The 15,445-nt window shown below is 49.0% G+C and overlaps 1 protein-coding gene across 1 annotated transcript in view; it reads right to left on the reverse strand.

Moving 5' to 3' along the window:
* LOC139280116 (small ribosomal subunit protein uS8-like) overlaps positions 1-15,445 on the reverse strand; it is a 64,797-nt gene that overhangs the window by 32,915 nt on the left and 16,437 nt on the right. The window contains 1 exon segment of the mRNA XM_070899979.1: positions 3,065-3,077. Coding sequence (XP_070756080.1) covers positions 3,065-3,077 — 13 coding nt within the window.

A 15,445-nucleotide genomic window follows, 5' to 3' on the forward strand; every position in this document is an offset into this window, starting at 1 on the left:
AAACGGTTTAAATTCCTCAGGGCATGCCCTGTACGTGGCTGCCCAGTCCCCATTCAGGACACATTTCTTGACTAAAGACAGTAGCGGGTCTCTATTTGTCCAGACTTTAATCTGACGGGCTGTCACAGGTGAGCCTTTGCTTTCAAAAACTTCAACAGCCATGACCATCTCAGCATCATGCTCAGTTGCCTCCTCAGTGGTGGCTAGTGGGAACCTGCTGAGTGCATCGGCGCAGTTTTCGGTGCCCGGTCTGTGCCGAATTGTGTAGTCATAGGCGGCTAATGTAAATGCCCACCTCTGTATGCGGGCCGATGCATTTGCATTTATGGCCTTGTTGTCGGCCAAAAGGGACGTTAGGGGTTTGTGATCTGTCTCCAGCTCAAATTTCCTGCCAAACAGGTACTGGTGCATTTTTTTTACTGCATATACACATGCTAGCGCTTCCTTTTCTACCATCCCATAGCCCCTTTCTGCCTGGGACAGACTTCTGGAGGCATAAGCTACCGGCTGTAACTGACCATTGGCATTCACATGCTGCAACACACACCCGACCCCATAGGACACCGCATTGCACGTTAGAACAAGTTTCTTACACGGGTCATATAACGTTAACAGTTTGTTGGAGCATAACAAGTTGCGTGCTCCATCAAAAGCCCTTTCCTGGCTGTCCCCCAGGACCCAATCACGACCTTTGCATAAGAGCACGTGTAGCGGCTCTAATAGCATGCTCAATTTGGGAAGAATGTTACCAAAATAGTTCAGGAGCTCCAGGAACGAACGCAGCTCCGTCGTGTTACGGGGTCTGGTGCTCTCTGGATCGCTTCCGTTTTGGACGCAGTGGGTCTGATCCCATCTGCTGTTCCCCAGGAATTCTACCTCTGGAGCTAAGAAGACGCACTTCGCCTTTTTCAGTCTCAGCGCTACCCGGTCCATTCTGCGTAGCACCTCCTCCAGGTTGTGGAGGTGTTCTTCAGTATCGCGACCCGTGATGAGGATGTCGTCTTGAAAAACCACCGTCCTTGGAATCGACTTGAGGAGGCTTTCCATATTTCACTGAAAGATCGCGGTGGCCGAACGAATCCCGAACGGACATCTGTTATACTCAAACAACCCCTTGTGTGTCGTGATCGTGGTCAGCTTCTTCGACTTACTCGCCAGCTCCTGGGTCATGTAAGCTGAGGTCAGGTCCAATTTTGAAAAATGTTTGCCACCGGATAGTGTCGCAAAGAGGTCCTCTGCTCTCGGTAGCGGGTACTGGTCTTGGAGTGACACCCGATTGATGGTGGCCTTGTAATCGCCACATAGCCTGACCGACCCATCCGCCTTGAGCACCTGCATGATCGGGCTCGCCCAGTCTCGGAATTCGCATTAGCAGGCGGTCCAATTCGCATTCTATCTTTTCCCGCATCACGTACGGCACCGCTCTGGCCTTGTGGTGTACTGGCCTGGCGTCCGGGTTTATGTGAATCACTTACCTAGGCCCCCATGAAAGTGCTGATGCCGGGTTGAAATAATGAGTCAAATTTGTCCAGGACCTGTGAGCATGATACTCGCTCCACAGAAGAAATTGCATTGACATCGCCCCATTTCCAGTTCATGACAGCAAGCCAACTCCTCCCCAGTAGTGCGGGACCGTCCCCCGGGACAATCCAGAGTGGCAACCTGTTCCCCGAATCTTTGTGAGTCACGACTACCGTGGTGCTGCCTAGCACCGGAATGATCTCCTTTGTAGCTGTGCGTCAATCGGCAATAATTTTGGCCTCCTGGCCTTGGACACCCACAACCTTTGAACTGTTTGATACTCATCAGGGAATGGCTGGCCCCCGTGTCTAGCTCCATTGAAACTGGGATGACATTGAGGAGCATTTTCATCATTATCGGTGGCGTTCTGGTATTTGAACTGTATATGTGCTCCATATGAACTCACTGAACTTCAGCTTCCAGCGATTTCCCCCAGTATTCATTTGGCTTCGTAGGGCTTACATCGGGCCCATCCTCCTCCTACATCAACCTGGCTGCAGGCTTCCTGCACACGCGCCAAGTGACCACTGACGTTGCAGTTTCTGCAGGTATATTGCTGATACCTGCAAGCTCTGGCTGGGTGTTTGCCTCCACACCTCCAGCATGAGCTGGAGGCCCCGTTGTTGGAAACAAAAGGTACATTACCAGTCGATCGTCTCTGACTGTCTCTGTAACTATCCTTAAGCGCACCATTAACAGGTGTTGATGGCCCCATTACTGGCCGCATTGTCCATTGCGATGGCATGAATCGCCGTTCAGTTAGTCATTGTCTCTGTTGAATTCCCCCTTTGGATTCGACTACATGCTGGTGCATGTCCGATTGCTCTTGTCTGCCTAGAGAACTGTGTGTCGCGTTAACAATATTGACTCCCTGGTCGTTTGCCGTATTTGAGCCAAGAATTTTATCATACATCATGGATCAGGGATAGTATTAAAGCCAAGGAAGTGGCATACAAATTGGCCAGAAATAGCAGCGAACCTGGGGACTGGGAGAAATTTAGAACTCAGCAGAGGAGGACAAAGGGTTTGATTAGGGTAGGGAAAATGGAGTACGAGAAGAAGCTTGCAGGGAACATTAAGGCGGATAGCAAAAGTTTCTATAGGTATGTAAAGAGAAAAAGGTTAGTAAAGACAAACGTAGGTCCCCTGCAGTCAGAATCAGGGAAAGTCATAACGGGGAACAAAGAAATGGCAGACCAATTGAACAAGTACTTTGGTTCGGTATTCACTAAGGAGGACACAAACAACCTTCCGGATATAAAAGGGGTCAGAGGGTCTAGTAAGGAGGGGGAACTGAGGGAAATCTTTATTAGTCGGGAAATTGTGTTGGGGAAATTGATGGGATTGAAGGCCGATAAATCCCCAGGGCCTGATGGACTGCATCCCAGAGTACTTAAGGAGGTGGCCTTGGAAATAGCAGATGCATTGACAGTCATTTTCCAACATTCCATTGACTCTGGATCAGTTCCTATCGAGTGGAGGGTAGCCAATGTAACCCCACTTTTTAAAAAAGGAGGGAGAGAGAAAACAGGGAATTATAGACCGGTCAGCCTGACCTCAGTAGTGGGTAAAATGATGGAATCAATTATTAAGGATGTCATAGCAGCGCATTTGGAAAATGGTGACATGATAGGTCCAAGTCAGCATGGATTTGTGAAAGGGAAATCATGCTTGACAAATCTTCTGGAATTTTTTGAGGATGTTTCCAGTAAAGTGGACAAAGGACAACCAGTTGATGTGGTATATTTGGACTTTCAGAAGGCTTTCGACAAGGTCCCACACAAGAGATTAATGTGCAAAGTTAAAGCACATGGGATTGGGGGTAGTGTGCTGACGTGGATTGAGAACTGGTTGTCAGACAGGAAGCAAAGAGTAGGAGTAAACGAGTACTTTTCAGAATGGCAGGCAGTGACTAGTGGGGTGCCGCAAGGTTCTGTGCTGGGGCCCCAGCTGTTTACATTGTACATTAATGATTTAGACGAGGGGATTAAATGCAGTATCTCCAAATTTGCGGATGACACTAAGTTGGGTGGCAGTGTGAGCTGCGAGGAGGATGCTATTGGGCTGCAGAGTGACTTGGATAGGTTAGGTGAGTGGGCAAATGCATGGCAGATGAAGTATAATGTGGATAAATGTGAGGTTATCCACTTTGGTGGTAAAAACAGAGAGACAGACTATTATCTGAATGGTGACAGATTAGGAAAAGGGAAGGTACAACGAGACCTGGGTGTCATGGTACATCAGTCATTGAAGGTTGGCATGCAGGTACAGCAGGCGGTTAAAAAAGCAAATGGCATGTTGGCCTTCATAGCGAGGGGATTTGAGTACAGGGGCAGGGAGGTGCTGCTACAGTTGTACAGGGCCTTGGTGAGGCCACAACTGGAGTATTGTGTACAGTTTTGGTCTCCTAACTTGAGCAAGGACATTCTTGCTATTGAGGGACTGCAGCGAAGATTCACCAGACTGATTCCCGGGATGGTGGGACTGACCTATCAAGAAAGACTGGATCAACTGGGCTTGTATTCGCTGGAGTTCAGAAGAATGAGAGGAGACCTCATGGAAACGTTTAAAATTCTGACGGGTTTAGACAGGTTAGATGCAGGAAGAATGTTCTCAATGTTGGGGAAGTCCAGAACCAGGGGTCACAGTCTGAGGATAAGGGGTAAGCCATTTAGGACCGAGATGAGGAGAAACTTCTTCACCCAGAGAGTGGTGAACCTGTGGAATTCTCTACCACAGAAAGTAGTTGAGGCCAATTCACTAAATATATTCAAAAGGGAGTTAGATGAAGTCCTTAATACTCGGGGGATCAAGGGTTATGGCGAGAAAGCAGGAAGGGGATACTGAAGTTTCATGTTCAGCCATGAACTCATTGAATGGCGGTGCAGGCTAGAAGGGCTGAATGGCCTGCTCCTGCACCTATTTTCTATGTTTCTATGTTTCTATTCTAGTCTCTTCCTCCCCTGAGATAAATGTCTGGGCTATCAGAGCCGCTGCTTCCAAGGTCAAGTCTTTGGTCTCAATCAGTTTCCTGAAAACCCCAGCGTGCTCGATGCCCTCAATAAAAAAGTCTCGCAGCATCTCTGCTCTGCATGCATCTGTGAACTTACATAGGCTCGCCAGTCGCCGGAGATCTGCCTCGAAGTCAGGAACGCTTTGCCCTTCTCGCCGACGGCGCGTGTAAAACCGATGTCTTGCCATGTGCATGCTGCTCGCTAGTTTAAGGTGTTCCCCGATCAACTTACTGAGCTCTTCGAATGTCTTGTCCGCCGGCTTCTCTGGCGCTAGACGGTCCTTCATCAGGGAGTACGTTCTAGATCCACAAACCGTCAGGAGATGAGCCCTGCGTTTGTCGGCCGAATCCTGTTCCAACCATTCCTTAGTGACAAATCTTTGCTGTAGTCTCTCAATAAAGTCGTTCCAATCATCACCAACACAGTACCTCTCTTCTGTGCTGCTAGTGGCCATGCTCGCGTGGTTTAAATCCCAGTTTCTCATCGCCAATGGTATGTCCTTACTATACAGTATAAATGCACACGAGGCCCATACTTGAGAGAAGGTCACTCTGTGACCAGTTACCTTTATTACCAAGATCTCAAGTGATGAAGGTGGGTGGAGCTTCCCCTTTTATACCTGAAAGTCCAGGTTAGGAATGTCTCCCACAAGTTCACCCCCTTGTGGTCAATGTTCTCAAGGTGTACAACTTAGATCAGCTTATGCATGGGTTACAATGATAGTTGAATACATGACAGAAACTATCTCGGATGCACTCTATGAATTCTTCCTCAAGGCTGCCCTGGCCAATTTGCTTTGTCCAATCAATATGAAGGTTAAAATCGTCCATGATTATTGCTGTTCCTTTATTACAAGCCTCCATTATTTCTTGATTTATCATTTTGGACTACGAGATCAGTTAACCGGCAAAAGTATCAGCGAGTATATTGTAGCATTAAAAAAGCTATTTATTCACTGTCATTGCAGAAACTTTCAGGACCGAGCATTTAATGACGTTTTGTTTGTGGGATGGAAAATAAAACGATCAGAAGAAAGTTGCTGACAACTTCGAACTTGACTTTTGATTTAGCTTGTCAGACAGCTATGTCAATGGATATGGTCCACCAATATTCCCGAGAATTTCGAACCATTTCGAGTGGTCAGGCAACCAAGGTGAAATGTCTGCAGGTTAACATTAAAAGGCAGTTGGGCTCCAAGGCTTCAGCAACTGGCCAAGGTAACAACACAGCGTTGAAGTCATGCTATTGGTGTATGGGACAACACATTGCTCAAAGTTGTCCATATATGAAGGCAGAGTGTTTCGTCTGCATGAAAACTGGGCATCCTGTGAAGGCATGCGACTGAAGAGTAAACCAACTTTCAAGGCTGTAAGTAGAAATCCCCAGAGAGTACATAGCATTGAAGAAAAGCAACAGGATGAAGAGATACATGTCATCAGGAGTACGAGGGTATGTAACAGCAATTCGAAAAGCATCATCATCCAAGTAGCTGTTGCAGGAACCAAGATACCCATAGAAATCGACACTGGTGCATCCGTGAGCGTAGTACCGGAATCGCTATATCTTGATAAATTGCATGTTTTCCCATTAGAGAAATCCAGGATAGAGCTTCGAGGCTACTCGGGAGAGAACATTCCTGTGGTAGGTTGTATCATCGTACTGGTAAAATACAAGGATCAATTTCAGAGCTTGCCTTTCTTAGTAGTGGCAGGAGACAAGCCTGCCTTACTAGGAAAAAATTGGTTCGGATCACTGAAGCTGGATTGGAGTGAGATTTTTTGTGTTGAAATGAGATTTGCATCGAAGGATGATGTCATCAAGAAGTATCCGAAGGTGTTCTGCGAAACAGGCAGTCCAAACCAAGGCTTCAAGGCGAGTGTCAGGGTACAGAAGCTAGACCAGTTTACTGCCAGCCATGTCCCAGACCATATGCACTCAAGGAGAAAGTTGAGCAAGAACTCAAAAAGACGAGAGACTGAGAACATTATCTTTAAGATAGATCTATGTAACTGGGCTACACCCATTGTTGTTATACTTTAGTCCAATGATAAGGTAAGGTTTATGGTGATGTGAGACCCACAGGGCAGGGGAAGGCCAGCTCAAAGAACAAGGTGGTCGAAACCAGAAGATGTACACCACCTTCATGAAGTTGGCTTCGCCATCAAGAATGAGCTGGTGGGCCGTCTCGGAAACTCCCCCAGTGGGATGTTTTATGACTCATGACTCTCCGACTCACCCTAGCCCTGAAGCAGTGCGCCACAGTCATCACCGCGTATGCCCCAACACTTGATTCAACAGATGAGACCAAAGAGGAATTCTACTCCAACCTTAAACATTCCCTATCCCAAGTCTCTACGGATGATAAGCTGATCCTCCTTGGCGACTTCAATGTCAGAGTTGGTAAGGACACAGACCTCTGGAGAGGCGTGATCGACAGAGAGGATTAGGGAAAACCGACTCCAGTGGTACCCTGCTGCTGACACATTGCTTGGAAGATGATTTTGTCATCACCAACACCTTGTTCCGTCAGAGGGACAAATACAAAGCATCATGGCAACAACCTCACTCCAAGCACTGGCATCTTCTCGACTATGTCATCGTCCGAGTGAGGGACCGCAAGGACATGCGCATTACCTGCACCATGACAGGAGCCGACGACTGCTGGATGGACCACTGCCTAATCCGCTCTATCATTAACATCAAAACAGCGATGGCAACAGAAACATCACTGCTGGGACACTCAAAGACTCAGTTAAGAAAGCCCTATACAGCCAGCGCCTCACTGCCAATCTAGCGAGCCTCGATGATCCCTAGACGCAAAGTGCCCACAGCGCCTGGTCTGTCCTCAAGGCCTCCATAATCTGCTCCTGCAAAGAGACGCTCCGTCACTCAACCAGAAAACACGAAGACTGGTTGGACAAGAATGTGAATGACCAGGAGATCCAGGAGCTAATAAGCCGCAAGCACAAGGCATTTCTGAACCTAAAGCAGCAACCTAATTCGGGAGCAGCAAAGCAGCTCTACAGGCGGCTGAAGTCCGAGGTCCAACAAAACCCCGCGACCTATAGCATAGTTGGTGGGTGGAGAAAGCACAGGAGATCTAGCAGTTGGCCGACAACCACGACGTGCGAGGTTCCTTCAGCGCAGTCAAGTCCACCTACGGCCCAAGCACCCAAGGCCTCACCCCACTGCTGGCCAAGAACGGAGAGTCACACATTAAGGATGCTCAGGCAGTCAAGGCCCACTGGAAGGAGCACTTCAAAGATCTCCTTAACTGAGACTTTGCCTTCGACACGAGTGTCCTCGACTCCATCCCGCAGCATGCTACCCACCATCAGTTCAGCAAAACCCCAGCCCTGCACGAGGTAGAAAAGGCCATCCATCAGCTCAAGAACAACAAGGCATCAGGAGCAGATGGTATCCCTGGCGAGGCACTAAAGTATTGTGGAGAAGCACTATTGGCACAATTCACCGCTTCTCTCTTATCTGGAAGGAAGAGAGCATGCCAGGAGACCTCAGAGATGCCGTAATCGTGACCATCTTCAAAAAAGGGGCATCCGACTGCGATAACTACAGAATAATCTCCTTGTTGTTGGCCACTGGGAAAGTCACTGCAAGGATTCTCTTCAATTGTCTTCTCCCCGTGGCTGAAGAGCTCCTCCCAGAGTCACAATGCAGATTCTGTCCACTAAGGGGTACAATGGACATGATTTTCACCACGCAACAACTACAAGAAAAATGCAGGGAACAGCATCAACCCTTATACATGGCCTTCTTTGGCCTCACAAAGGCCTTTGACACTGCCAAACATGAGGGACTATGGAGCACCTCCTCCATTTCGGCTGCCCCCAAAGGTTTGTCACCATCATCTGCCTGCTCCATGTTGACATGCAAGCTGTGATCCTGACCAACGGACCCATCACAGACCCAATCCATGTCCGTACCGGGGTCAAGCAGGGCTACGTCATCGCACCAATGCTTTTCTCATCTTCCTTCCTGCAATTCTCCATCTCACTCTCAACAAGCTCCCCGCTGGAGTGGAACTAAATTATAGAACTAATGGTAACCTGTTCAACCTTCTCCGCCTCCAGGCTAGATCCAAGGTTGTCCCAACCTCTGTCATTGAACCACAGTATGCAGATGACGCTTATTTCTGCTCACACTCAGAGGCCGAACTCCAAGCCATTGTCAACACCTTCACCGAGGCATACAAAAGCATGGGCCTTACACGAAACATGGACTACGTGGACCATTTTCCATACCTCGGGAGCCGACTATCAGCAAGAACAGATATAGATGACGAGATCCAACACCGCCTCCAGTGATCAGGTAGAGAGCAGGTGGCAGCAACAAAATGTAAATGATGGTCGCGCCACTGTGTCACAGGAAATTGATCTGAATGACCCTGTGTATGTGCTAAACTATGGACATGGTCCCAAGTGGATCGCGGGCACGGTGATAGCTAAAGAAGGGAGTAGGGTGTTTGTCGTCAAACTAGACAATGGACAAATTTGCAGAAAGTACCTGGACCAAATGAGGCTGTGGTTCATAGGCTGTGCTGAACAACCCACAGCAGACACCAACTTTTTTGAGCCCACAACATACATCCAAAGGATCAACGACACCACGCTGGACCAGGAAATCGAACCCATCACGCCCAACAGCCCAGCAAGGCCAGGCTCGCCCAGCAGCCCTGCAGGGCCAACAACACGCCAGCCCAGCGAAGGCACAGCCAACACACCAGAACAGACATTTGTACCGAGGCGGTCCACCAGGGAAAGAAAGACTCCCGACCGCCTCACCTTGTAAATAGTTTTCACTTTGACTTTGGCGAGGAGTGATGTTGTGTATCTGTAAAACATGCACTCCCATGTTCCGCCACCAGGGAGCTCATCCCCTGAAGTCCCAAGGGATCCCAGCATCCCTTGGGAGCACTGTATATAAGCCGGCCCCTAAGACCTGTTCCTCACTCTGGAATGTCTTAATAAAGACTGAGGTCACTGTTACTTTAACCTCCCTGTGTGCAGTCTGATCTGTGTCAGGAACACAACATTTACAAATATACTGTTTAAACTGACGCTGATGAGGCCAATATTTGCCCCCACAACGCCAACACAGTGAAATCAGATTCATTCCCGTTGGCGAATTTTGGGCAGCCACAGGTTTTGCATTCGCAGCTCTCCCAAATGACGATACAATCTTGTTTACAGTACTTGCCGAGTTCCGATTTTTTAATGATATCTGCTTTAAGTTTTTGTCCGTCGTCATGCATGCCTGGGCAGTCATGATGGCCTTGCTCAAATTCAGCGTCTCCACCACCAGTAGCTTACGTGGGATCACCTCGTGGTTATTGCCGATTACAAAGAAGTCTCCCAACGCGTTTTCGAACTTACACGGTCCAGCTAGTCATCTTAGGTCGGCAACAAATTCCGATACATCCTGGCCCTCAGAACGAACGTGCTTATAGAATCGATATTGTGAGATGATGATGCTTTTTTCTGGTTTGAGATGGTCACGTACCAGAGCACACAATTCCTTATAGTCCTTGTCCGTTGGACTTGCAAGTGAGAGAAGATTCTTTATGAGTCCATAGATTTTCAGACCGCAAACAGTGAGGAAGACCGCCCTGCGCCTAACTGCGTCAGTGGGTTGCTCCATTTTGTTGCCAATGAAGTTGGTCCAGGCGAGCTACAAAATCTGTCCAGTCCTCTCCCTCCACAAATCTCTCCAGAATTCCAATTGTGCTCATTTTTGCATGTAAGTTACCTCGTCGCCAAATGTTATGTATATAATAACTCGATAGACTTGAATACTGTAAACTAACACAGGTACGAGCCTGGCTCTGCTTTATTCAGGCCCAAAGTGAATACATTACATGATGGCTTGCCTTTTATACCTGGGCCGCGCACACGTGCGTACAGCCCAATGACCTCTGACAGTCGCGCCATCTGGTGGCTAGTAACCCCAAGCATACCTACATGACAGTAACGAAACTCGAGGTCCTCAGCGCCCTCCTGGATGTTGTTCCTCCATTATGGGTGGCCTTGGACCAGGGATTCCCAGGTGCTGGTGGGGATGTTGCACTTTATCAAGGAGGCTTTGAATTTGTCCTGGAAGCATTTCCTCTGCCCACCTGGGGCTCACTTGCCATGCAGGAGTTCCAAGTAGTGCGCTTGCTTAGGGAGTCTTGTGTCAGGCATGCAGACGATGTGGCCCGCCCAACGGAGCTGGCGAAGCATGGTCAAAGCTTCGATGCTGGGTGTATTGGCCTGAGCAAGAACACTGACCTTGGTGCGTCTATCCTCCCGGTGGATTTGCAGGATCTTGCGGAGGCAGAGTTGGTGGTACTTCTCCAGTGCTTTGAAATGTCTGCTGTATATGGTCCACATCTCTGAGCCATAGAGGAGGGCGGTTATCATTACTGCCCTGTCGACCATAAGCTTGATGCCGGATTTGGGGTCCTGGTCTTCAAACACTCTCTTCCTCAGGTTGGGGTGAACAAGCAAGAGTCTGGTTTTAAGTGTCCTTTTTATGAGTAGCTCAGCCGGGGGCACCCCTGTGAGCGAGTGGGGTCTCATGCGGTAGCTGAGCAGTACTCGGGACAGGCGGGATTGGAGTGAGCCTTCTGTGACTCGTTTAAGGCTCTGTTTGATTGTTTGTACTGCCCACTCTGCCGGCCCATTGGACATTGGTTTAAACGGGGCCGAGGTGACATGTTTGATCCCATTGCGGGTCATGAATTCTTTAAATTCGGCACTGGTGAGACATGGCCCGTTGTCACTGACCAGTATGTCAGGCAGGCCGTGGGTGGCAAACATGGCCCTCAGGCTTTCAATGGTGGTGGTGGCGGTGCTTCCCGACATTATTTCACATTCAATCCATTTTGAAAAAGCATCCACCACCACAAGGAACATTTTACCGAGAAACGGGCCCGCATAGTCGACATGGATCCTCCACCATGGTCTGGAGGGCCAGGACCACAAACTTAGTGGTGCCTCTCTGGGGCACGTTGCTCAACTGAACACATGCTGCATTGCCGTACACAGGACTCTAAGTCAGAGTCAATACCGGGCCACCACACGTGGGATCTGGCTATCGCTTTCATCATTACTATACCCGGGTGTGTGCTGTGGAGATCCGAGATGAACGTCTCCCTGCCCTTTTTGGGTAGCACTACGTGGTTACCCCACAACAGGCAGTCTGCCTGAATGGACAGCTCATCCTTTCGCCGCTGGAATGGCTTGATTAGCTCTTGCATTTCAATGGGAATGCTGGCCCAGCTCCCATGCAGTACACAGTTTTTTTACAAGGGACAGCAGAGGATCTTGGCTGGTCCAAGTCCTAATCTGGCGGGCCGTGACAGGTGATTTATCATTTTCAAATGCTTCCATGACCATCAACAAGTTTGCGGGCTGCGCCATTTCCACCTCCGTGGTGGGCATCCACGCACAGTTCTCGGTGCCTGGCCTGTGGTGGATCGTATAGTTATACGCTGACAGCGCGAGTGCCCACCTTTGTATGTGGGCTGAGGCATTCGTATTTATCCCCTTGTTTTCAGCAAACAGGGATATGAGAGGCTTGTGATCGGTTTCCAGCTTAAATTTGAGGCCAAACAGGTACTGATGCATTTTCTTTACTCTGAACACACATGCTAATGCCTCTTTCTCAATCATGCTGTAGGCCCTCTCAGCCTTAGACAAGCTCCTGGAGGCATAAGCGATAGGTTGCAACTTCCCCGCAATGTTAGCTTGTTGTAATACACACCCGACTCCGTACTACAACGCATCACATGCTAGCACAAGTTTTTTACACGGGTTATACAATACAAGCAGCTTGTTGGAGCATAAAATGTTTCTGGCTTTCTCAAAAGCAATTACTTGGTTCTTTCCCCATACCCCAGTTCTCACCTTTACGCAATAACACATGTAGGCCTCTAAGAATGTGCTTAACCCCGATAGGAAGTTACCCAAATAGTTGAGGAGTCCCAGGAACGACTGCAGCTCCGTGATGTTCTGTGGCCTGGGCGCGTTCCTGATAGCCGCTGTCTTGGCGTCTGTGGGCCAAGTTCAGTCTGCCACGACCTTTCTTCCCAAAAACTCCACTTCTGTTGCCACGAAGACGCATTTCGACCTTTTCAGCCGCAGCCCTACGCGATCCAGTCGCTGGAGGACCTCCTCCAGGTTTTGTAGGTGCTTGACGGTGTCCTGACCCGTGACCAATATGTCGTCCTGAAAAACCACCGTGTGTGGTACCGACTTGAGTAGGCTCTCCATGTTTCTCTGGAAGATCGCTGCAGCCGACCGAATTCCAAACGGGCATCTGTTGTAGATGAACAGTCCCTTGTGCGCGTTGATGCAGGTGAGGCCCTTCGAAGACTCCTCCAGCTCCTGCATCATATAGGCTGAAGTCAGGTCGAACTTGGTGAACGTATTGCCTCCTGCCAGCGTCGCAAATAGGTCATCTGCCTTAGTTAGCGGGTATTGGTCCTGCAGCGAGAAACGATTAATAGTTACTTTATAATCGCCGCAAATCCTGACTGTGCCATCACTTTTGAGTACTAGAACAATCGGGCTGCCCCACTCACTGAATTCCACTGGGGAGATGATGCCCTCACATTGCAGCCTGTCCAGCTTGATTTCCACTCTCTTCCTCATCATGTGAGGTACCGCTTGCGCCTTGTGGTGAATGGGTCATGCCTCTGGGACCAAGTGGATCCGCGCCTTCGCACCGGAAAAGTTTCCAATGCCAGGCTCAAAAAGGGAAGGAAATTTGTTCAGAACCTGGGTACATGAGGCCTCATCAACATGTGATAGCGCTCGGATGTCATCCCAGTTCCAGCAGATTTTGCCCAGCCAGCTCCTTCCAAGCAGTGTGGGGCCATTGCCCGGAACAATCCAGAGTGGCAGTTCATGCACCATGCCCTTGTAGGGACCTTGACCATGGCGCTGCCCAGGACAGTGATGAGCTCTTTGGTGTACGTTCTCAGTTTCGTGTGGATGGGGCTCAGTGCTGGTCTGAGTGCCTTGTTGCACCACAGTCTCTCAAACATCTTTTTACTCATGATGGATTGGCCAGTGTCCAGTTCCATGGCTACGGGTAAGCCATTCAATTTTACATTTAGCATTATAGGTGGACATTTCAGCGAAAATGTGTGCGCCTGTGTACTTCAGCATCTGCCCTCCTCTCTTTGAGGCTCGAAATTGCTTTGATCCACCATGGACCGATCTTCCTCTGCCACGTGGTGGTTAGCAGGTTTTGCAGAGCTTGCAGCTCGTCTGCAAGCTCGTTGGAGGTGCCCCATTGTTCCACAGCTCTTGCAAACATACCCTTTGAAGCAGCATGAATAGGCTGAATGGAAGCCTCCACAATGCCAATAAGGTGTGAATTGCCTTGCATTCATCCTTTGCTGGGGACTCTGAGTCATCTGGGTCACCTGAGGCCTGCTGGCAGTTGCAGACTCGTGGTTTCTGCCCTGTACATTTCTGCTCGCAAACACAGTTCCAGTTAATTTATGAACATTGCTTGCACTTGTGTGCTGAGAGATTTGTTTGGTGTTATCACTGGTGGACATAAACGCCTGTGCTATCGCAACGGCCTTACTGAGGGTCGGTGTCTCTACAATCAAAAGTTTTTGTAGGATGGTCTCGTGGCCAATGCCCAGTACAAAAATGTCTCTGAGCATTTGCTCCAGGTAGCCATCAAACTCACATTGTCCTGCAAGTCGTTTTAGCTCGGCGACGTAGCTCGCCACTTCCTGACCTTCAGATCGCTAGCAAGTGTAGAACCGATACCTTGCCATCAGCAAGTTCTCCCTCGGGTTAAGATGCTTCTGAACCAGTGTACACAGCTCCCCATACGACTTATCTGTGGGTTTCACTGGAGCCAGAGGATTCTTCATGAGGCTGTAGGTCGGTGCCTTGCAGACCGTGAGGAGGACTGCTCTCCTTTTTGCAGCACTTTCTTCTCCATCCAGCTCGTTGGCTACAAAGTATTGGTCTCGCCGTTCGACATAGGCTTCCCAGTCCTCACCCTCTGAGAACTTCTGCAGGATGCCCACAGTTTGCTGCATCTTTGTGTTGGATTCATATACTCGTCGCCAGTTGTTATGTTCCTGACACAGATGAGACTGCACACAGGGAGGTTAAAGTAACAGTGATGTCAGTCTTTATTAAAACACTTCAGAGTGAGGAACAGGTCTTAGAGGCCGGCTTAATATGCAGTGCTCCCAAGGGATGCTGGGATCCCTTGGGACTTCAGGGTTGTGCTCCCTGGTGGCGGAACATGGGAGTGCATGCTTTACAGATACACAACAGTAAAGACTGTGTATCAACACTCATAGATTACTGTTTATCTACAACAGGTGTCCTTTCGGAATTTGCTCGGCTGCAGCCATATTTCAGAGGATCATGGAAAGTCTACTAAAGTCCGTCCCTAGAACCGTCGTGTTCAAAGATGACCTGGTCACAGGTCGTGACACTGCCGAACATTTGAAAAACCTGGAAGAAGTTCTACATCGTCTGGACAAAGTGGGACTTAGACTGAAACATTCGAAATGCGTCTTCATGGCACCGGAAGTCGAATTCCTGGGGAGGAAAATTGCTGCTGACGGCATCAGGCCTACGGACTTGAAAACCTAGGCCATCAAAAATGCACCCAAGCCTCAGAATGTGACGGAGCTGTGTTTGTTCCTTGGTCTACTCAACTGCTTCGGTAATTTCCTACCTAGATTGAGCACTTCATTAGAGCCACTGCACATGCTGCTAAGAAAAGGTAACAACTGGGTTTGGGGTGCGTCTCAAGGCAGAGCTTTTGAGAAAGCTACCAATCTTCTTTGGTCTAACAAGCTGCTGGTACATTATGAGCCATGTAAGCGTCTAGTATTGGCCTTGATGCTTCGTCATATGGAGTTG

The sequence above is a fragment of the Pristiophorus japonicus genome, chromosome 1, assembly GCF_044704955.1.
Source record: "Pristiophorus japonicus isolate sPriJap1 chromosome 1, sPriJap1.hap1, whole genome shotgun sequence".
NCBI lineage: Eukaryota > Metazoa > Chordata > Chondrichthyes > Pristiophoridae > Pristiophorus > Pristiophorus japonicus.